The sequence below is a fragment of the Podarcis bocagei genome, assembly GCF_964188305.1.
Source record: "Podarcis bocagei genome assembly, chromosome: 1".
NCBI lineage: Eukaryota > Metazoa > Chordata > Lepidosauria > Squamata > Lacertidae > Podarcis > Podarcis bocagei.
Window position 1 is genome coordinate 71762060 of NC_138125.1, and position 23186 is coordinate 71785245.

Here is a 23186-nt window from a genome sequence, read left to right on the forward strand (position 1 = left end):
AGATACAAAAATAGCAAGCAATATATACAGGAAAATGATCTTACACACATGCACTCTCTTCCTTCCTGAGAACATGGGGAGCTGTTTTGTATATAGACACCCCTCTCCCTTGCTCCTTGTTCAAGCTATTTTCTCTAAGCTTCTGTCCATAGTACACCTCAAGCCACCATACCAAGCTCCCATATATGGAGCTGTATGGTTAGCTATACGACTATATGATTAGCATTACAGATGTGCTTCTGATTACACCAGTTAATTAAATGCTTTGCAGGAAAGAAGCTTTGGTAGACTTGGGTGTGGGTGGGTGTTGTCAAACCAACAGGATGCAATACACACTTTAGACACAACAGATCCCTTTTAAAACTTATCTAGTAGACTTTGTACTGAATATGCACTTACATTTTGAAGAACCCTAATTAAATTCAATGGAAATAAGTACTGGCATTGAATAAAAAGGGGTAGAGAACCAACGCTTTTAGGCTAGCGTTAGTTTTCAATATTTGATCTGGTTTGGTCATTCTGGCAGTGACCACAAAGAATATGCAATGGCTACAACATCTTTAGCACTCCCAAACTAGTATATATATTTTAATAATTTGTAGTTTGGCTTTTTGCAATGGGTTTGATAACATCCATGTACAGCGCTGGTGTTGCTCACAGATTTGAAGTATAAGTGTTTGGATATATTTTTATCTTTCTGTGCATCATTGCCCTCAATACTTATATATCTATATTTACAAAACAAAACTTTTATGTGTTTGCGAGGTGAACTGCACTGTGTGTATACCTGCCAACATGTAGTTGAAAAATAAAATATATTTGTCTATGCTACTTATGTGGCATTTGGCTACTTTAGTGTTTATTACTGTGATGATTATGAAAATAAATAAAATGTAAAACTTCTATTAAGGTTTTTTAATTTCTGCTTTATCTTCTCTCATGGTATGTTTTGCCAAATACACACCCTGATCCAGAACCCTCGGTGCTTTCTGGTGCAAATATGGTAGGCCTTGTGTCCTACATTACTAAGGGCAGTCCTAGATTAGTAGTAGTAGTAGTAGTAGTAGTAGTAGTAGTAGTATTTCAATACCATCCTTCATCCAAGAAACACAGGGCAGTTTACAATATAAAAAGACAAAAATTCATACCATAGTATATCTGAATGGCAGTCTGGTCTGAGCCCTGTTAAAAGATAAAGAACCATAACAAGGGAAAGCTGTAGCCTTTAAGTTGCTCTTTAACTTTTAGCACCTGGGAAGCAGACTGAACAGCTAACCTGCTCACATCTTCCCCACTAAGGTGAAATATATTGCATTTATATTTATATTTTAGAAATTATCTTCAAATTTAAATATATACAAATAAATTAGCATATGTAAAATTTATATTAATCTGCATCATCTTTTGTTCTCTCTTTTTTCTTTTTGATAAAGCCACCCTAAAATATGGAGCTGCTGTGTAAAGGGTGGCTCTGACCATAGGCACCGACTCCATGGGGCTTGAGGGGGCTCGAGCCCCCTCAAAAAAATTTTTGGGGGGGCTCAGCCCCCCCAATAATCTCAGGCGGGCGCCCTTCCAGCAGAGCGCCGCCGCCGCCCCCCGCCTCCTCCTTCGCCAGCCAGCCAGCCGCGCGCCCTAATCGGAGAGCCCCGGCTGGAAATCCCGCGAGAACAGGGGAATCCCGACTGGCCACACCTCCCAGCCAGCCAATCGGCTGGCTGGGGGGGCGTGGCTTGCCCTATTTAGGGCCGGAGCCACTTTATTTGCATATTCATGAGCTTATTTATTATTCATGAGCTTTCCCGGGCCCCCCCAATATTTTTTCTAAGTCCGCGTCCCTGGCTCTGACTGAGATCAAGTTCTGCAAGTGCAAGTGCAGGGGCTTCTCATTCTTCTAGAACAGATTGCACCCCGTATAGCAGAATGTACAGTAATAAAAGTGAATGGGAAATGTACGTGTGTGGAGGGGGGCCATGTTTCAAAAAGTCACTGGAGGGCAAAAAGCAAGTAACAGAAATTATTAGTGCCCCAACAGCTGTGTTTCAGGAAGGTATTTGGATCCCTCTGGTTATATCTGGCCAAAAACATGTGACCCCATTGTTAAGGCATTTGCACTGGCTGCTTATCTACTACCAAGTCAGGTTCCTGGTCCTTGTATTAATTTTCAAAGGTCCAGACAACTTCAGTCCAGGGTACTGCAAGGGCTGCCTGAAACCTTATATTCCAGCTCAATCACTGAAATAATTTGCTGGAGCATTATTGGCCGTTTCCTGAGTTGGCAAGGCTCATTTAACAAGGAACCAAGCTTTTAGGGTCAGCAGTCCAGTATTGTGAAATACTCTACCAACTGAGATTCAGAAGGCATCTTCTATTTCAACTTTCAAATGGCCACTGTAAACTTTTCTATTCCATCAGGCCTATGCAGTCAATTAATAATACATATTTCTTATAAACAAGTTTCCAGCCTCATGCTGTGGGACCACCAACTCTCAAACATGAAAACCAGACCACAAAGAGCAGAGCAAAATACCCACAGATTCAATCAGGTTATCCGAGGCGCATGCTGCAAGGGGAAAGCAAATGCTATTACTGGGAATTTGTATTGAATGTTAGTATTCTAATGTTATTTATTTTATATACTTAAAAGCGATTTTATCCCACACTTCATCCCAGTAATGATAGGCTACAACAAAGTATGCTGTTGTTGTTGTTAATAACTAGCAATTTATCTCCTGGTCATTATATATCAGAACATAGTTATCTTTCTATATGAAACATTTTGATGCTGAGTTCCGGAGATAAATGAGGGGAACTTTTGCAGACTTCTTTCCTACCTAATTACGCTCTCAGGGGAGCATGTTGTCCTGGCTTTTATTTATGGCATTGGTATACTAATGGATCTCAGATATTTGAACATAGCAAGGGCACCTTATTTCATGTTTTTGTCAACATCTCATTGGCTGCCTTATTTTAAAAGGCGTCATGATGAAAGCAGAATGTACTGTGTTCTTCTGTCTTTCTTTCTTCTGTGTAATGAGTGGTGCACTGGCCTTTCATCAGCATGAAAGTCTACTGCCATTTCAGAATCCACTTTTTCCATACTGAGGAGATATTCTACATTTAGGGTCGGGCTTTTTTTAATGGGTAGTAAGCATATTGAGAATGCTTCCACCTTGGTTCTCTCACATGATACAGCCAGCTATATTTGTGCCTTTACAGGATCTAGGCTTAACTGCTACAAACAAAAGTCTTTGCTGGACTTGCTTTATTGAGAGAACAATTCAAGCAAAACTGAATTTTAGTGGCTTAATTCCAGGCCAGTCGATACTGAATATGGCAAAGTCATGGCACAATGCCTCACAACCAAGTAGATACTATAGTAGTCTGACATTTACTTCAGAAAGAAGTCAGTCAACACTTTTCCAGTCAACAACCACCACCTTCTGACACTCAAGTTCCAAGAATGAGACAGCTGTAGCCATATCACATACACCTGGTTCTTATGTCTCAAGTTAGCCAACCAGGTTTAAGTTCATTTAATTCTTGGGGGGGGGGGGTACAGATCTGTCTAAGGTTATTGATAGGCATTTAAAGGACTCAGGGCACAGGGTACAAATTTGCATACAGTAAGCCTGCAACTTACGCAAGGGTTATGTTCTGGGGATCACGCCGGAAGCCAACATTGCATATAGTCAAAACCCAATGGGTTCAATGGCAGGTGGGATTGCCAAAGTCATTTTCCCCAGAAACCCACCCTTTTTCTATCCCTTAATTATTATTATTTTAAATTTGCCATGCATATATAGTTGTATGCGCACAAGTTAAATGTGCTTAAGTTGTGGGCTTACAGTACATTAATTCATACGAACATTTAGACTGACTTTTAGAGGAGGGAAGGGAACCCTTGCTCTCATTCAGTGGACTCACTCTGAACCATGAAGGAGCAGCAGGATTTTTACGCCCAGTATACTGTATGTAGATTGGGTCCTCCACCCACGATGTATTAGCAAGAACTGCTGCTTGTGTACATGTTAAAACTAAAACAAGTCATGTCTAATCTTACATGATTCCTCTCACACACATATACTTCTTTGCCCTCCCCCCAACCCACTTAGTGCATGTTCTTACAAGTCCCCTGTTTTCAGTCAGTACCATCCAAACATGATATTCAGCAACCATAAAATCAACAAAAGCTTCCTTCAGTCATTCTACTCATAAAGCCAACACGTGAATGTAGAGAGCTCTGTCCCATCACCATCTTGTTCCCTGCACAATTTAGAACCTTGAAAGAGTTCTGAATCATCCAAGGGTCTCCATCAGTAGGCCTGGGTGACGTACTGGTACATTGTGCAAAAATGGTTTTACATCCAGATCATGATAACACTTTCAAAATTCCTGATCTCACAATATATCACCCCTGGCTACTTATCTGCATAAAGGCTTGACAATTTGAGGCAGCTTTACTGAAGAGCTTCCAGTCCTTATTTAGCTTACTCACAGGACCAGCCTTGGGAATCATGAGCACCTTTCACTAACTTCAGTCCAACTGTTCTTGACTTGGAGTAAAGGGTAAGTTTGCTATATTTAACTTAAGATTATGCTCCTGCCTCTCATTGTGGGTGGTGTGAAATTCCATAACACTAATAAACCATCTGGATAAGACAGAAGCCACTCTATTAACAGGACTCAAAATGGAGATCTTTTGGGGAAAGAGGGTTCCCCCCCCCCGAGATTTCTGGTTTAACACAACATGTCAAAATTACTGGGGTCCATGAGCAGTGTCTGTGTCACCTAGCAACCGATGTTTCTACCAAGTCCATGTGTCCATTTGAAAAAAGAACCAGGCTTCTTTGTCATAAGAGGAAGTATTCTTTTCGCAGGGCTTTGCAGGTTATTTCAGGCTGACGTGCTGGGAAGGTTGTGCCTCTATTTAGAAACCCAATTACAGGAAACACTGTCAGATAACTGCTCTATTAGAAAATCTTTGTGAGAGACCCTGTCCCTCCACTACAGGAGCACATGATAATAGCTCCTTCAGAAGCCTCTCTGCTCAATTCCAACCAACATTGTTAGTAGAAATGCAATTTTTATGTGGACAAAAGGAAGGCAGGGTTACATAAGAGCCCTGCTGGATCAGACGCAGTGGCCATCTACTCCAGCATCCCCATTAAAATTTGGATTTCCCCTTTCTGAACCTTTTCCAGCTGCTTTTTAAGGAGCAGCAACAAGAACTGTTGCATTTAATAGCAATGTAGTCACCGTCCCCAGCTGGTTCAACAATAAATTCATCTTGTTCCTAGTCCTGGACATCACTTAAGATTAAGTCCAGCTTTGCTGCCCCTCTAGCTGGTTCTGTGACAGTTGGAAGGTCATGCTCCAAGTTTGCTTTCTGGGAAGGGAGTTTGGAAGCCTACACAAGCACATTTGTCAAAAGAACTTTTATTATAAATGAGGGAAGGAACATATCTTTTCTCTAGCATACAATAGAAGACTGTATCCTTTCCTATACAATAAACTAACACCGCTTTTTTATATAATATGATCATGAGACATCCAGAAATTAGAAAACAATGTAGCTAGATAAGAACATTAATCGTTCCCAAAATATAATATTGATTGTCCTTGAATCTTCTGGCCACACTTGCCATCCTCTCCTGTCACGACAGTGTGGTGCTCTACAACCTTTGAGAACTAGCGAGTATGGGCTTATCTTTTGCTTATGCAATAGGCTCCCTTGGTAAGGGTAAAGGGACCCCTGACCATTAGGTCCAGTTGCGGACAACTCTGGGGTTGTGACGCTCATCTCGCTTTACTGGCCGAGGGAGCCGGCGTACAGCTTCCAGGTCATGTGGCCAGCATGACTAAGCTGCTTCTGATGAACCAGAGCAGTGCACGGAAACGCCATTTTCCTTCCTGCCAGAGCAGTACCTATTTATCTACTTGCACTTCATGCTTTCGAACTGCTAAGTTGGCAGAAGCAGGGAGCGAGCAACGGGAGCTCACCCCATTGCGGGGATTCGAACCGCCAACCTTCTGATCAGCAAGCTCAAGAGGCTCAGCAGTTTAACCCACAGTGCCACCCGCGTCCCTTGACTCCCTTGGTAAGTTTCCTTAATCTAGCTTTCCTCAGCTGCTACTTCAATTAAATCAGGTGATGGTCCTTTGAAAAACACAAGGAAGTGTGGCTCAGCTACTGGGCTGAGTTTGTACTCCGTTCCAATGAGCAGAACTCTGAATGGAGAACTTAGGTCAGTTTAGGCCCCTAGCAATGGGAATGTTTGTCAGGGGAGTGGACAATGGCTGGATTAAGCAGGGATGTGGGTAGATGAAATGTAAATTGGGAGTTTAAAAAAATATTCTAGATTTTAACTGATTTTGAAACAGAACCAAAATCAGAGTTTTTAACTTGGGCTGAGACCTATCCTTACTCTTTGGTTTGATAAGTTTAACCAAAGCTTACACGAGCTTGAAATGAAGTTTTTTGCAAGTGTAAGTTTACCCTCTAGTTTTCAGTCGTAATTCATACTCTAGTTTTGAACTGTTTTTCAAAGTGAACTGAAAGCTGTTTATTAAGTTGAACTAATTTTTAATTAATGTTTAAATGTCTGACTTGGATTGAGGCCTACCCTTATGTTTTGCCCATTATTATATAAATTTCTGGTTGCTGTTTACTGCAGCCTCTCAAGTCTGCCCTGCACTGGAATTTAGCTCCTAGCTCACAATACCTCTGCTGTACCCTATTTTAGCAGATGAAATAAATAAATAAATAAATAAATAAATAAATAAATAAATAAATAAATAGAATGAATGAACACACTTACCTTCTTGAATGACTTGCTTGTTAATTTAATGCTCTGTCACTGGGGCTTAGATGCTTCATCAGCTGGGGCTCCTTTCTTGCTCACAGAAGTTTTAGTTTACTCCTTGGAATAGAGATAATTATCCATTTTTCAACATAAAATGACCTATAGACATATCAGCTAATTAATCTGGCATTTGCAATATCAACTTCATTATTTTTTCATAGCAGTTTTGCGCACACTGAGCTAAAGAACTGTTGCAAAGGAAGCTTGGGAACTCTGTTGTAGCCTGCCGGCTTCTCTCTGCAAGATAAGGTCATAAATTGTTTGCAATTGTCCCATTCTGTGAGTTCCAATTAGAGTTAATTACAAACTTGAGGAGCCCTGTGGCATTTTAAAATGAGGCTTCATGAAGATCTTGCAGCCCATGGTATGAGCTGATACAGTACAGGTCAATATTCACGCAGCACAATCCTATGTACTGTATCTTTACTTGGAAGCAAGCCCACTGTCCTCAGTGGTGCATATGCTCAGATCTGTGTGCAGTGGGTTACAATCTAAGTCAGCCATGAGAGAGGACCTTGTTTTGTTGAGCCACATGGAAAAAAAGGATGAGGTCTAAACTGACAGCTATAATTAGAGACCCATGTGTCAACAGAAAAGAAAAGAAATAAAACTGCAAAAATAAATAAATAATACAAATGAGGGGGGGAAATGAGTAGAATGACTTGGTCATCAAGGCAACAATAATTGAGGCCAGCTATAAGCATGTGCTGCTCACGCATTTCTGAATTCTTATGAAATAGTTTCCCTAAGCAGTATGACGTTCCACAGAATTCAAGGCTTCATCTCTTTTTAAAGTAGGTAAATATCGCTTACAGACACACCATTAAGACCATATTCATGGAAGACAATCTTAATTGGCTATGAGTGATCACCAAAGAAGAAGAAAGTAAATCCCACTGGAGACCTATGGTGTTTTGTAATATTTGATTTTACTTACAAGTTGAGCACTGGTTGAGATACACAGCATAGAACTCCTGAAAACAGCAATTACACTGCCCTGCATCAGATCTCCAGAGGCAGTCTAGCATTCTGAGATGCTTTTAAACTTCCAGAGCTCAAAACTCACTTTCATTCTCAAGCTGCAATTTCTGTCTCACTATCCCAAAACCCTTTTCTGTTGTTCTGTTAAAACTCACCAAATCTTGTTTATATACTCCATTGTAGGTGAGGGATGAGATGTGCCACTACTCCTAAACTCTAATGGATTTTCCTATTCAAAACATTCAAGGAAGACCTACCTATTTCCTAACCATCTTGGGCCATTTGCCTGTAAATTTCCCTAACAAAAGATGAGGCTGCAGTGTTTGGCTACAGCTTCATTAACAAAACCCTACAAAAGGACTTCAAAAATTTGAATGTTTTGTACATCCCACCATGTTGGATTTCTGGGTGATACCTATGAGCCACAGTTTGACTATCAATTACCGTATTTTTTGCACTATAGGCCGCACTTTTTCCCCTCCAAAAATGAAGGGGAAATGTGTGTGCGTCCTATGGAGCGAATGCAGGCTCTCCAGGCTTCAGGAAGCTATCCGCAAGCCTTCGGAGCGCGGCAGGAGTGCCCGCGGGCTCCGAAGGCTTGCGGATAGCAGCCTGCAGCCCGAAGCCCGGGGAGTGCAGTGCCAACTCCCGCTGCGCTCCCCAGGTTTCAGGCAGCTATCCGCAAACCTTTGGAGCGCTCCCCCAGCCCCGCAAGCTCCAGGAGCGGCGGCAAGGCTGCGCACAACCTTGCTGCCACTCCCGGACCTGTTCTGGGGGCTGGGGTTGGGGGAAGTTCGGGCTTCCCCCGCCCCAGCCCCATGGCTAAAAACGAAGCCAAGACAGTGAGTGGGATCCATCCCGCTCGCTGTCTTGGCTTCTGCCAAAGCCGCGAGCAGCCTCTCCCAGCTGGAGAGGTTGTGCGTGGCTAAAGAGGAAGCCAAGACAGCCAGCGGGATGGATCCTGCTGGCTCTCTTGGCTTCTTTGCTCTTTGGGGCTGGGGGGGGAATATTTTTTTTCTTTATTTCCCCCCCCCCTAAAAACTAGGTGTGCCCTATGGTCTGGTGCGCCCTATGGAGCGAAAAATATAGTACTCAGTTTGGGAGGTGCTACAAAATGCACAGTTCTCATTACAAAACCCTACGAAACAACTACAAAACTTGGGCATCAGTTTGAAGTGAATCAGACAACGTTGGATTTCTGAGTGTTAACTACGAACTGGCCCACTCTGATGTATCAATTACTCAGTTGGGGGGGGGGTACAAAACTACTTCAAAACTTTGGCACTGGTTTTGGGGGGATCCAAAACTTCAGGATTTGTAGTTAATGAATTGGCCACGGTCAATTTAAGAACTTTTAAGCAGTCATTCACAGGGCTGGCTTAAGACTTTTTCTTGCCTGAGGCAAAGGACACTATTATAGCACACACACACGACATACACATTCCATGTATAGAAGCTGCCTAAACTGGCAGTTAAATCTTATTTCAACCCTGGCAATAGGACAGTGTTCCCCAGTACACTTGAGGGTAGCAAACTAGTTAATGGGGTGACGCAGAGGCACCATCTTCTGAAAATGATTTGGGGGGGGGGTGACGTCACACATGCAACATTGTGAGGAGCCAGGGTGCATAGTCGAACACATGGCGCCCTCCTCCTGCCGTGCAGTGGTTTCAACCTGAACAAAATCGGAATCCAGATGTTCCCGGGCAGCCTCCCCTCTATTCAGTTTGGTCATGCCAATGTAATGCTAGTACTTTATTATCTGTTTCCAGACCCCTCTTTGTCATATAAATGAAACATTCAAAACACAGATTTAGGAAGCAATCTACATTCCCCTTAAATGTGTTTGTACTGCTAGTCCTGACCTAGTCATACTGTGTGCCTTCTAGACATATACACTGTGCTGCTTTTTGTAACTGTGTTACTTAAAGCCATAGACATTTCAATTGTGTTTCATTTCAACAAAACATTGGTGATTAATTGGAAGAAGAAACACCTTCAGGAGATGAAAGTCTCACTCGGAGTACAGCTGTGAGATGTAATAAAGACACTGGTAGTGGGGACGGGAGCTGTTTTTCTAACAGTTGTCATGGAAACAGAGCAAGTAGGGCATCTGCTATGCTGTCATCATACTCTGGAAAACCTTGTGAGCCTGATGACATAAAATCAATACAGTGAAAGCTGTTTGGGGACAGTCAGTTTTTGGTGCGCCATCAGGAACATGGAGGTTAAATAGGGCCTTGGTGCTCATATGCCTCTGATGCTGGTTAAACTTCAAAAAGCATCCAGTTGATTACGGTCTATTACAGTTGTTGATGTTGCATTGTTTTTTTTAAAAAAAATAATCTCCCGAAGACCTAATGCAATACTTGGTGCAAAAGTGTACAATCAGTTTGACTTTGACAATTTCCAGAGGAATACCTTTTGCAGCAAAAATAGCAACCTTAAAGACTAACATGTCTATTATGGCTCAACTTGTTGTGAACTACAACCCATTTACTCAAACACATGAAATATTATCCTGATGTTGTTATCCCAGTTGCATGTTCATATGAGTGTGTGTTTTTTTTGGGGGGGGGGGAGACAGAAATGGTATAATGTGAGGTCAAAGGAAAACAAAATGCAGAAAAGTACAGTCAGGAATAATTACATGCTGAAGACAGTTCTTGATTACTTGAACACCCCAGCATTAATAAGACAATTAACACATGCTAAAAATACTTTGATTTTGGTTTCTTTACCTGTTTCTTGGATGTATATCTAGCGACCTCTTCAGGTCAACTTCCCAAAAGCAAACTATAGCAGAACCAAATTTGACAATCTGACAAGTGGTGCTCATTTTCCTCTTCAGCCTGAGAAAAAGCAGTTAAAAAGAATAGAAGCATAAATAAGATTCCATTATTAATGTCTATAGCTGCTCAAGAGTGCAAACTGTTTTCTGTCCTTAAAAGGACAGCTTCCGCGTCATGTGGCCAGCATGACAAAGCCGCTTCTGGAGAACCAGAACAGCGCACGGAAATACCGTTTACCTTCTTGCAGAGCTGTACCTATTTATCTACTTGCACTTTGACATGCTTTCAAACTGTTAGGTTGGCAGGAGCAGGGAGCGAACAACGGGAGCTCACCCCGTCGTGGGGATTCAAACCGCCAGCCTTCTGATCGGCAATCCCTAGGCTCTGTGGTTTAGACCACAGCGCCACCCGCGTCCTTAACCATTCCCAATTCTAAGCATGTTAACTCTGAAGTAAGTCCCACTGACTTCAGTTGGACTTACTTCCAGATTCGTTTAGTACTGCAGACTGGCAGGTAGGTTATAATATCCCAATTTACGGGAAGCAAACCAAGGCTGTGATTAACTATAACCAGGGTTGTACATTGATGAATAAATGTTGAGCAGGAGGCTTCTGTGGTCAAAGGGCAGCTAACATTTGAATTACTTAAGAATGCACTTTTGCAAAGGATTCCAAAATATCAAGGAGAAAAGCTTTGGCTTCCGACCTTTAGGGTCAATGTGACATAACTTATGAAGAAGCAGCAAGCAGCAGTGGATTGAAACAGTATATTCTGCAGTGAAGGATGAAATTGCTGTTCTAGTCTGCTGAAAACATAGCTTCACTTCCACTTGGAAATTCAGCATGGTTTGTTTGTTTTTGCCAAAGGCAAGGAAACTCTAATGTTAGACTATGTACATGAATCATGTACACAAGTTGATAACAGCAACAAAATAATTTGAAACTATACACTGCAATGCTAACTTCTGGACACCATTAAAAATGAGACCTTCGCTTACTAACAAGTCAAGAAGTTAGCTACACAGCAATTGAAATGTTCCTTATTGTAAACTAATTTCTATACAACTCATATACTCAGATTGAGTCTACTATTCTAAATGGGAGTCTTAGACTTTTGATATAGTGAGCCTGCCCTACAAAGGTGACAGACCTCAATTTCCCAAGTTTAATCAATGTCCAAACCACTCACAAACATGTGGAAGTAAAATAGGTTATAGCGCTTAAAAAATGTACGGTATCTCTGCACAATACTGGACAGAGCTAGTATAAGCCTATATAAGACCCCTATGCTAGGGTGGGGGTCAGTCTTAAGGAAGATACATATTTACAAGATATAAAGAGTTGTCCCATTTGTTCAGGCAATCCATATGGACAACACAGCTGCAATACATTTGTTTGGAAAGGGAGTGGAAATGGAGTGGGTTCTATCGCCTGTCTTACTAAGACAATCCCCCATCACAATGAGGGACACAACACCTGACCAAAATGGAATCAGTATGAAAATGTCTCACAAACTTTGTGGTTTCCAACTCTTCTTGGTGAATCATGGTCTCCAGTGAGGTGAGCCATTATCAGACCATCACAACCATTCATGACTCTGAGGTAAAAAGTTTGTGGCAAGAATTGTAGCAAACTGGCTAGCTGCTCTCTAACTGAACTGAGGGTCAGCAAATTAATAAATTCAAATGATGTGAAACTACATGAAAGAAGATGTATTTTCTGTAGCAGTTTTTCATGTGTGGTTAATTTGTTTTCACACACGTTATAAATAAGGCTTGCCTCCCTACTAAAATAAAACACTGTTTCCACTGGATTTAACCACAACTAAGAATATCCACATGAAAGCAGGGTTGTTTTTAATTATATTTTCTGCAGAGATGTCACTTGCTTTTGAGATGGCAAATACATAAGGGAAAAAGAATACTTGTTCTTTTTCAGTTCCTTGGCATGAATAGTTAGACAAAGGCAATGTTCTTCCCAGTAAAGACCAAAAGCGGGCAGGTGGTTGAACAGATCGGGAGAGTGGGTTGGTGAAACTGGCATCAAAGTACTAATTTGCAGTTGCAGGAAATGGCTATAATGAGATTGATTAAAAATCAGGGGGTGTGCAACCTTCCCTCTGTCTCCTTTAATCTGGGCACATATTTATTAGCAGGTAATGAATCATACTCAGAGAAATCTACAGGCTATAATATACTTATCACATACTGCTTAGTGATTATTTGACAAGCACAAAGATTTAAAGGCACTTTAAGCTCAAGAGTGGTCTGAGACATCCAGATAAAGCAATCTTCATTGTTCCTGTACTGAAAACTAGCTATTAAATGACAGAGATTACATTAATATGCTAGAAATTCAAAGAGAGATAAAGATGTTGCTGTACCAAGTTGTGGTATACAGCCTTATGCTCAGTGACACTTACTCTGAGTAGACATGTTTAGGATTGTGCTGGAAGGCAATGCTACAAGTATGCATCAAGCACACATGACGTAAATACACTCTCCTGAGCAAGAACACAAACAGAAATTAATCTGACACTATGAAGCTCTGCTGATGTGAACAGCTGGTTGGGGTGGGGAAAACACACAGGAAAAAAGTAACTTTGCTGCACTTTAAGGCAGTAATATGAACACACTGCAAGATAGTGGGGGCAGGGTTTTGTGCCATATCTATTCATTAGGGTCTCATATCTATTCATTAGGCACAACCAGTTCCTCTGCACTGGGCATTGAACAGAGTGCAATGTATCGCAACTATGATATAGCGAATTGAGCAGAAAGGAAGGCAAGAGGTTGGGGTGCCAAATTTTGGGCTCACACAGGGTACCACTTGAAAGACCAAAGCCTGCCCCTGAGGGTGTACTAGGGTGGACAGACAGATGCAAAAAACTCTACCTTTAGTAGCTGTTTAGAAAATACAACATTGTTATGTAGCATACCTGCTGAAATTCCTTCTTCTACAGAGCTACTAAATGGCAGGAACTTTGTAGTATTGGAACAACCAAATAAAGGTTGTTCAGCCATATGCAATGAGGATTTCCCTCAAAATGAGTAACTTAAAAAGGGCTGCAACAGTCTAGTATAGCTTGAGCTGCTTTGGAAATCCCCCTACTGTAAGCGTTCACAAAATTGCAGGCACAATCAAGTTGGAGTATTATGTGACATGCCTCTTCATAAGCTTTTACCATGAACGCATTTCATGTTAAGAAACGCTTTTGCTCTCCAACGTCCACCCGGCGAATAGCTGTTGAAGAAACAAAAGCCAGACCAGAAACAGACAATGAAGCAATATTAATTCATGTCTCCACCTCTGTGGCCTCGATTCTGACTCGTGGCAGCAGCATCAGGAAAATGAATGGAGGGAGGTACAGAAGTGGCAAAATGGATTTGGGGGAGCGCGGCGGGAGGAAACTACGCCCCAAAAGTAAGATTTCGGAAAGAGAAATAATAAAAGCATTTCACATGAACGCTCTCATCTTAAAACACTTCCCCCCGCCAAGGCAAATCCTCTTGGTTTCGATCGAGCTAACTTTCAAGTAAGCATATTTAAGGTCTGGAGTCTCAATTTTGACGTCCAGTTTCCTAGAGGAGAAGCGCTGCTCCTTCAGGAAACCCCACGGAGGCCTTGTCGCGGGGGCTGAGGGGAGCCGCCTCTGTCTCTACTAGCAAAAAGCAGGCGACTGAACTCGAGTGAGAGACGAAGAGGGCCACACCGCCGGTTCTCTCCCCTCGCGTGATTTCGCCGTAAGGCCGCGAGACCGCCCTTCGAGCAGTGGGCGGTGGGAGGAGGGCCCTTTCCCGAAAAGGAAGGCCCCGCGGCGTCACGTGACGAGGCGCGGACGGGCCCGAGCCTCTGTGGAAGGCGGAAGTCGGGATGGTTCCGGAGCTGGGAGTTCGCGCCCCGCCTCGGCGGCGATAAGGGGAGGGTCTCTGGGTTGGCTCGGCGCGGGAGTCGGGCATGGCAGCCCCGGGAGGAGCGCGGGCGGCGCTATGCGCGCTCATGGCTCTGGCCGCGCTCGCCGGGCACGTAGCCGGCGAAAAGGTATGCGACGCGCGCGACCCCTCCCCGTCCGCTCCCGTGGCGCTCGCGCTCCCTCTCCCTCCACGGAGTCTGCCCGCTTCCTCTCCAGTCCCCGGAATATCTCTGCATCTAGGAGGGAGCGGCAGCGGAAGCTGCCCTCTCCGGAGGGTTATGTTAAAAAAAAAAAAGCTTATGTTCAAAAGGCCAGGGCTTGTCAAATCCATACATTTAGGGAATAAGACGCCCCCGCTTCCTCGCCACCACCACCGCCCGCAACGCTGGGGCTGTCAATCTCACCTCCGTCGCTGACGCTTGCTTTCTCGTTATCGACGACTTTTAATTTCTGAAAATACATATTTCTGCAGCACTCTTAAAATATCCCTTAAGCAGAACGCATGTAGGAGCTCTCCTTCAAAAAGAAAAATAAAAAATAAAAGAAAAAGTGGTAGGGCGAGGTAGGAGGATTGCAAAGCACAGCAGAAAGAATCGGTTTTCGGACAGGGAGGTTTTTGCTATGTCATATGTGTTTATCCGATTTACCCCACCCGGAAATGTTTGTCGTTTTCTCATTTCAGATGCCGTGAAGAGCAAAGGGAGGCATTTTGCTTAAGCTTATAATTACAAACATGTTCAACTTCGAAATACATTCCACTTAACTGAATAGTATTTGATGTTGACTTGGGCTTGTTGAGAGTTTCAGTGGCTACCTTTAGCTTTAGCATCATGTTTGTGGCCAACAGCAGTTACTATGGATTTTTATGAGGCTTCTAATTCTGACTGCTGTCTTGCATTCCTATCCTTTGTTCATGTTGTCATCTTGTGTATTTAGACATCTGTAGATGTCTTCTTTTCTTCTTCTTTGGCAATCACTCATAGCCTAGTAAAATTGTCTTCCATGAACACAGTCTTAGCAATGTGTCCGTAAGTGACTGTGGAGGCCATAGGTTTCTGGGTGAGGATCACGGTGAGGATTGACGTGCCTTACTCTTAGCTCGTTTCTCCCTTTCCTCCTGAGTTCATGTTCAAAGTCCATGACGCCTTTGGTAAAGGCTATTCTCCAATTGTACGCTTGCAGACTGCATTTTAAAGATTTGCCTCAAGAGCATCTTTAAACCAGCATTTTGCTTTCCATTCTTAAGTTGGGAATAGAGTAGTTGCTTTGGAAGATGATAGGCATCTGAACCACATGACCAATGTAGGAGTTGTTTTTAAATATCAAGCACAGCTGGTTGTGTTTGGGTGTTTCATGATGAGTTGTGGTGTATAAACTGGTATAAAAGATTGCCTGCTTAGATGGCTTTGAGGAACAGTGGGAAATGGAAGATATTTTGTGTTGGAGTGGGGGGATTTCAGAATCCCTGGGTTTATTGCTGGAGTTTAAAAGTGGAAAAAGTGTGTAACAAGATTTACCTTGTTTCTCAAAGCTGCTGAAAGGCTTCAAGGTACATAGCTTGAGGTGTGTTGACTTTGCATTAATACACTACCAAAGGAGGTAATCTATCTAGTTCCCATTTTTACAGTTCTAGTCAAATTAACTTGATCAAGCATGGTTCAATTTATAGAGCCAAACATCTAATCAGAAGTGTAATTTTTGTTAAGTTTTCTTTCTGTTATTCATTTTTTAGAAGGTAGGTTGAAGCCTTTGAAGACATATATAAATTCCAACAGGGTAAAAATCATAAATACTCTGTAAAAAGAGAGGCACTATTGTCATTATATGTCATTTATACTCTTAAGTATTATTTTTTAAACATGTTTCTCCTGTTGATTGTTTTTATGTTTTGTTCGTGATGGCACATACCTTAGTTCTAAGCTTGTGTTTATTTTTCAGAATTCTGAAGATGTCCGATGTAAATGCATCTGTCCTCCTTACAAAGACCATGCTGGCCAAATTTTCAGTAAGAATGTTTCACAGAAAGACTGGTAAGTATATGGCACTTTTGTCTTGTTCTTGTACTCTTAACTAAAATGCTGGCCCTTTATTTAATTGCCATTTCAAAGGTACTGTTGTTGATACAGAATTTTGTAATGTGGAAATTAATCCTTATGCTGAGCCTAAAGGTGCAGTAAAGGCAAAAGATAAGGAGCTGTTGAATTTCAGGCTATTTAGTAAACATAGGTAATAAACTATAGTTTCTTTTTTATGATGGAACTGAAATACAACAGCATTTATGAAAGAAAAGCCTTTAGTTCAAAAATGGTTTATTTTCAAGCACTTGCATTTAAGGCAATCAGACAAAACTCCAGTTCTAATAGTTTGGCATACCTTGAGTTGGCTGTCAAAAGTAGTCAAGCAAAGGCATGTGGGTTAGCCTAATTTGTATATATGAACTTGAAACAGTGGCTTTCATAGTGTCTTTCAATATATAGGGCAAGTCTTGGAGGGAAAAACAGTATTTCCTCTCAATGAATACTAATACCTACACTGTGGTGCTTTTCTGTTAGCAGGGCCAGCATAGGGGCCCTTAGCATGGAGCAGACAAGAGATCCAGAATAACCCCCACCCAATCATGGCGCAGGCTTACTTGTGGTGGCCACTGCTACCACTCTGAGGGTGGCAGCAACACCAAAACTACTCACTGCCTTCCACCATGGTCCCACACACCGTGGAGAGGCAAGAACACTTTTGAACAGAAGATGAGCTCTGGACTGTGGATCCATGAAAATCCACACATTTCATCGTAACATCCAGACATTACGTTTTGGGTAACTTGAAAAATGGTGGGCGGCCCCCGCAAATGGGAACTATGCTTTGCTCTCTTTCAAAAGCAAGGCTGCTCCCTACTGCTAAAAAACATCCCGTAAAGAGATTAGTGAATGGTGACCTGGCCAGGTCAGGCTGGTGACTGCTGGTACCGGTCCCGTCTATTAGTGTAGTGACTGGAAGCTTTTCTTCATGACTAGCTACACCAATGTATAACATGCCCTTTGGCGATAGCTACTATATGTTCCTTAGATGATACCAAAGTAATCCAACTGGATGAAGTTTGGTTTCATTTGCAAACTTTAGGAAGTATGGTTTCATCTTCTTTCTGGCTCAACCCAGAATGATTAGATGTCATAGGCATTAGCTTGGAAGGTTTTATGAGGCTAGTAGCATACTTATTTAATGCCTTTGCCATGTACTGAATCTCCTTAGGTTGGCCATCATGAATTTGATCATTTGCCCTTGTCATTTGAGCAATGCAGGAGTCAATACAAACAGAGTGGAACAATTAATAAATTAGCTGTGATAAGTAAGTGTTGTCCAGAAGGTATATGAAAGCAGCCATATACAAAGGACTTGTAAATTTGGTTTTTCATGCACATGTTCACTTTCATTGAGAAAAGTAAGTGCATTCTGGCATAATACAGTTAAACCCTCTTCTAATGAGGATAAAGGGATGGTACAGTGCAGTTCCTCACAGTGTAAGCCTCATTCTGTGCTTGAAACCAGAGAAGAAAGGTTTCCATACCAATACTGTCTTGTCTGTATAGGATTAGGCTTTTAGTAGATCGTACAGGAAGAACGCATGGTAGTTCCATAAAAAGAGTGTATGGTATTTCACATGGTGGGAGAACTCTTGACAATGTGAAGTAGGAGGGAAAGCAGATGACAATTGTAGCAATCGCACCTAACTTTCTGTGACCACTTGCCTATTGAAAATACTCCACTTCTGCACCGCCTTCAATTCAACAATTGTTCCTGCCTGCAAAAGAAGGAAAGAAGGTTTTTCTAAAATGTACAAATTGCTTCCTAGGCTATTGCATGCTCTTTTTGAACATCAGAATACCTTTCAGTATGGCTAGAGTAAAGAGATGTGTGTAGAGTAAAGAGGTATGTGTGATTTTGGGAACCAGATGGATTGTTGCCAGGGCAAGGATTTCTTCTCTGAACATTTAACAATCACTCCAGCTGGTTTTACCACTTCCATGCACCACAGCTGATATCCACTGAGGGCTTGTGATGGTGATGAAGATCCGGGAGTAGAGCCTAGCAAGTCAGACAGGGATTTAGAGATTCAGGGCCTTCTCTTAGATACTCCCATGCTGGCATTTGTACTCTAATGTGTTTTCCTCTTCCTAAGTGACTTAAATTCTGTTGCACCAAATTAAATATTTAAGCAGATCATTATTTGGGTTAAATGTCAATTATTTCTAACTTCCAAAAATATGAATAATAGATTGTGAGTTCTTGATACATTCAGCATGTGTTCTCACTGAAGAAGATGTTTTTTGCAATGTATAATTTTACCTAAACTTACTCTGAGCACTTTTTCCTTTCCACCCAGTGATTGTCTTCATGTTGTGGAGCCTATGCCAGTTCCGGGACCAGATGTAGAGGCATATTGCTTACGTTGTGAATGCAAATATGAGGAAAGAAGCTCTGAAACTATTAAAGTAAAATACCTCTCGATTAACTTTTTTTTAGAACTCAAGCCAGTTAAAGCTCATTTGTTAGGTTAAGACTTTTGCCAAAATCCACATTTTAGATTAGACAAACCTATAAAGTAAAAGTTTGTATAGTAGAACCTACATAAATTGCATAAAAATCCTTCTAGAGGAAAAAAAATATACTAAAATCATGACTCTTGAGTATTATGTGTGTGATGCAGCAGCTACAGTAATGGAATGTTGGTAGCTAGATTTTGAAGAACATTTTTGCCCTATATAATATTGATTCTGTACTTTGCTTAGTGTAAATAAGCCAGCTCTCCTATTTGGTTTCTTTCTACTAACCACAGTTAAGGGCTTTCTACAGTTTGTCCAGGTTCAGTTGTTACAATAAACTGCAGTTAAAATAGAAGCGGAAACTTGCAAACTCCTCACAGCGATGCCAGAGGAGCACAGGGGGTACATGTGAGGTCAAAGAGTGTTACGGCTTGTCTTCATAATGCTAAACTATTGTTTAGCATCACTTGTGAATGCAGCCAGTCTCATGCTCCCTAGACCATTTATCGGTCAACAATTTGTGATGTTTTTCTATCAAGCAACAATGGCTAGCCCCCATAGCACATGTTTTGCCAGTCAAGGCATGCTTAACAGGCATAGCATTTGGTCTATTGGTGTCAGTACCATAAATTATTTAAGTTATGATTGGAAGTAACATTAAGTGCTAAGAGTTAGTCATGTTTAAATGCTCACATACAGTAAATCTGCCCACCCTGTTCATTTTTGTGTCCAGTTCTTGAATTGCTTAATATTTTGTTAATATTTTTGCAAGGCTGTGGTAACAGCATCAGAATTGCTTAATTTGTGCATCCAGCTTAACCTTTCTCTGCTGTGCTGACAGTGGCCTTGTTTATTGATATACAGTCTGCTTTCATGGATAGCATTCAAAGCAAGTTTGTGACAAGCTTTACATTGGAGCAGTCCAGGCCCCTCACCCGCTTGTTGATCTCTGCTCTCACAAATTCACTTTGTGCTGTATCCAGAGGTTCTGTTACAACCCATTTTTGCTGCTGTTTCCTGTTTTTTAAAGACTCAGTTGGAATGGGCACCTGTTTAGCCATGATAAGTTTCTCTGAGAAAATGAACCCATATTATCTGAAGAAATTGAGTTTTGATTTTCCTACTCTTTAATCCCTTTGATAGCTTTGGTGCATTTTCTCTTTGTTTCACTTACTCATGCTAAATGCTTAAGTGGTTTAAAAGTCCATTTGGATACATTGCTGAGAATGGAATGCCTAAATGTTTACAATGCTGTAATAGACCGTTTGTTTCACTTGGCCAGCCAACATTCTCCCTATTAGTGTGTTTTCAGATGGCATAACTGAACTATTGTCTTATGCCATGTAGGTTACAATCATCATATATCTCTCCATCTTGGGTCTCCTCCTGCTGTATATGGTGTATCTTACCTTGATAGAACCTATTCTGAAGAGACGCCTCTTTGGACATTCACAGCTAATACAAAGCGATGACGACGTTGGGGTAAGTTATTTGTCTAAATAATATTCAAAATCCATATGTTCAAGGTCCCTAGTTGCAAAATTTCAGGTTGAATTTTGATTGTTCAAAATTCTGATGTAAAAATACAACAGAAATATTGTTTTAAAAATATAATACTAAAATAGCAAATAGGCAACAACCCTTACATTGGAAATGGTACTAATCAGCAGACAGCAAATGCCATGGAAAACAAGAGTATCTTTGTTGATAGTGAAAGATGTACAAAGAATACCAGATGGAAGATGGTTTCAGAGTCTTGGCCCCAAACTTAAAAGTCCTGCTTTAAGTGGCAGTTCTTCACTGACCTTCCATAGCACAGAGGAATTATTGTTCAGTTGTCTACATCCTATTTCCCTGATTGTGAATAGGGCGTGGTAAGGCGTATTATACATATGACCATGTCACATGTTATGCACATGGTGATGGGTATGTATAAGATCCTGAAATACTCCTTCCCATGCTCCATCAGGTATAGGATATTTTAACCAGCTCAAATGTATTCCTGGGCTTGTGCAAGTGTTGTTTTAGGCAGCTTGTGTGACTTTTTCACTTAAAACCTGACGTCAGATTTCCAATTTGGTGTATGCTGTTTTAAAAAACCCCTAAAGGCCTTGAAGTATTGCTGCTAAAAGTACTAGTCAGTTTTGACATGTTAACATGGTAAACAGTTCACAATGTGGATATTTAATCCTTAGTATATACCACATACTTGCCCTTCTCTAAAGCTAATCTTTAAAACACAGCTTAGTGCCCAAAATCTAAACAGTAGGTTTAGCATTGAATGTTGATGTTTATGAATGGCATTCATCCAGTGGTATGTGTAATAGGGTGGCATGAATGCTTAACATAAATATAGTAGTTCAACTTTGTCACCTAAACAGCTGTATTTTTGCTTTTCTTTTAAGATATTGAATATAAACATGTGTGCTCAGTATTATTTGACATCTTGGAGTGAGTACTCTAAACAGCTTCACAACAATAGGTGTTGCTGATTAGTAGTGTAGTTGCTTAGACAGAGTCGCAAGTGTGTTGGTAGTTTAAATTTCAATGCTATCTTACAAACTGAAGAATACACAGGATCCTTTTACTACTCCTGATAATCTTGCACTGGAAAACAATTTATATTGGGTTTAACCAACATTAGCTGTATTAACGTTGGCTAGATACGCCTAATTTCATTACATTAATTTCAATGAATAAAACATGGATACAATCTACTGGTTATTAGTGGTCTCAGGGAAGTATTAGTTGATTTTCAAGGCAGTATCCAATGAAGTAGTTCTGTTTGACTTAGTGCAAGGACTTTTGGCTGTGCAACAAAACTTCCCCTTCCTTCCATCTTCCCATGTGCACCATAAACCTCTTCTGGGGTTTCCCTTCAACTCTGAAGAGCAGATTAGGAGAGGAGGCATGCGGGTGGGGGGAGAGAGAAGAAATAGAGGAAGTTCTATTGTGCAAGTGAAAATTCTCAAGCACGCAGAATCCTCAAGCCTCAACCCTAACTTTGCTATTTTTAATTGCTTGGCGCCAAAGTATTGTGTTTGCAGAGTGAATGCACTTCATCTTATGCACAGCAGAAAAGGGGTTGCCAACTTCTGCAGCTGCAACTTCTGCATGGTGAACGATAACAGTTTAATAATGAAAACTTATCTCCCTTAATTTCAGGATCACCAGCCTTTTGCAAATGCTCACGATGTGCTGGCTCGTTCCCGAAGCCGAGCCAACATGCTGAACAAAGTGGAGTATGCCCAGCAACGTTGGAAGCGCCAAGTCCAAGAACAGCGCAAATCTGTGTTTGACCGTCATGTTGTGCTCAGTTAATAAGTAATTATCACCAAATCGTGTTGGAGAAAAATTAATGGACAAAAGTAAAGTGCCAGATTGTTTTCCTGGTGTTCCACTTCATCGGAAGACCATTTTTGCTCGTTAGCAGCAAAGGAAGCACAAACATGAGGGGAAGGAATATCTTCAAATATTTAACAAGCCAAAATCTTAGTACACTACTAAGTTGCTTTTACTAATAAAGCATAAGCTTATTATTTGTGTGCTAATTTTGACATTGAGAGATGATTCACTATGTTTCTTAAATGCAAGTTTCCCTAATATCTATTTGAAGAAATGAGACGGTGTGCCACATTTCTGCTACAAGTGACTTTACACATTGAACTTTTATATATGTATATTTGTTCTTTTCTAACTGTCTGATGCTGTGTATCAAAAACCTGGGTCTTTCAGTATAGCTGTTGCATCTAAAACTGGCTGGTTGTATGCATTTTATTGCTTGCACCTCTGCAACTGTAAGACAGGGAACTAGAGACTTGAAGTGCTGTGTAAATGAAACAATGTAGAACAGAATAGGAAGTGTTGGACCTCCTCGGTTGCTTGCTAAGTGTCTACAATGTGATATCTAAATTTATTCATCTAAATCTTAATAGTTGGTGGATGATAAGAATCTTTAAAAATTAGCTGGATAACGGAATGCGAATAAATTATTCAGAATCTTCTCTTGTCCTGGGAGTTAGTTATACTTGGAAAAATTATTTTGATTCCATAAAATTTGTCAAGTGAAGCATTTAAAAATGAAATACCATGTGGA

At 41.2% G+C, this 23186-nt stretch overlaps 1 protein-coding gene and 1 long non-coding RNA gene across 19 annotated transcripts in view; one reads left to right on the plus strand and one right to left on the minus strand.

The window, feature by feature from the left end:
• Positions 1–16379, minus strand: part of LOC308582828 — a 54629-nt gene extending 38250 nt beyond the window's left edge. For 3 of the 18 annotated variants that reach the window (XR_014005886.1, XR_014005887.1, XR_014005894.1), the window contains exons 1-4: positions 13824–14314; positions 13062–13142; positions 10589–10699; positions 6822–6923 (exon numbers count right to left, since the gene is read on the minus strand). This is a non-coding gene — a long non-coding RNA (uncharacterized lncRNA). Of the gene's footprint in view, positions 1–6821; positions 6966–10588; positions 10700–13061; positions 13143–13577; positions 14377–14956; positions 15288–15316 lie in introns of those variants that run through there. The other 15 variants (XR_014005888.1, XR_014005889.1, XR_014005895.1 and 12 more) reach the window with 11 other exon arrangements.
• Positions 14540–23094, plus strand: TMEM9B (TMEM9 domain family member B). The gene is made up of 5 exons (XM_081185578.1): positions 14540–14680; positions 16491–16582; positions 18931–19039; positions 20438–20572; positions 22256–23094. The coding sequence occupies exons 1-5, from the start codon at positions 14597–14599 to the stop codon at positions 22409–22411; spliced, it is 576 nt and encodes a 191-aa protein (XP_081041704.1). The 5' UTR covers positions 14540–14596; the 3' UTR covers positions 22412–23094.
• Positions 23095–23186: the final 92 nt, after the last annotated feature.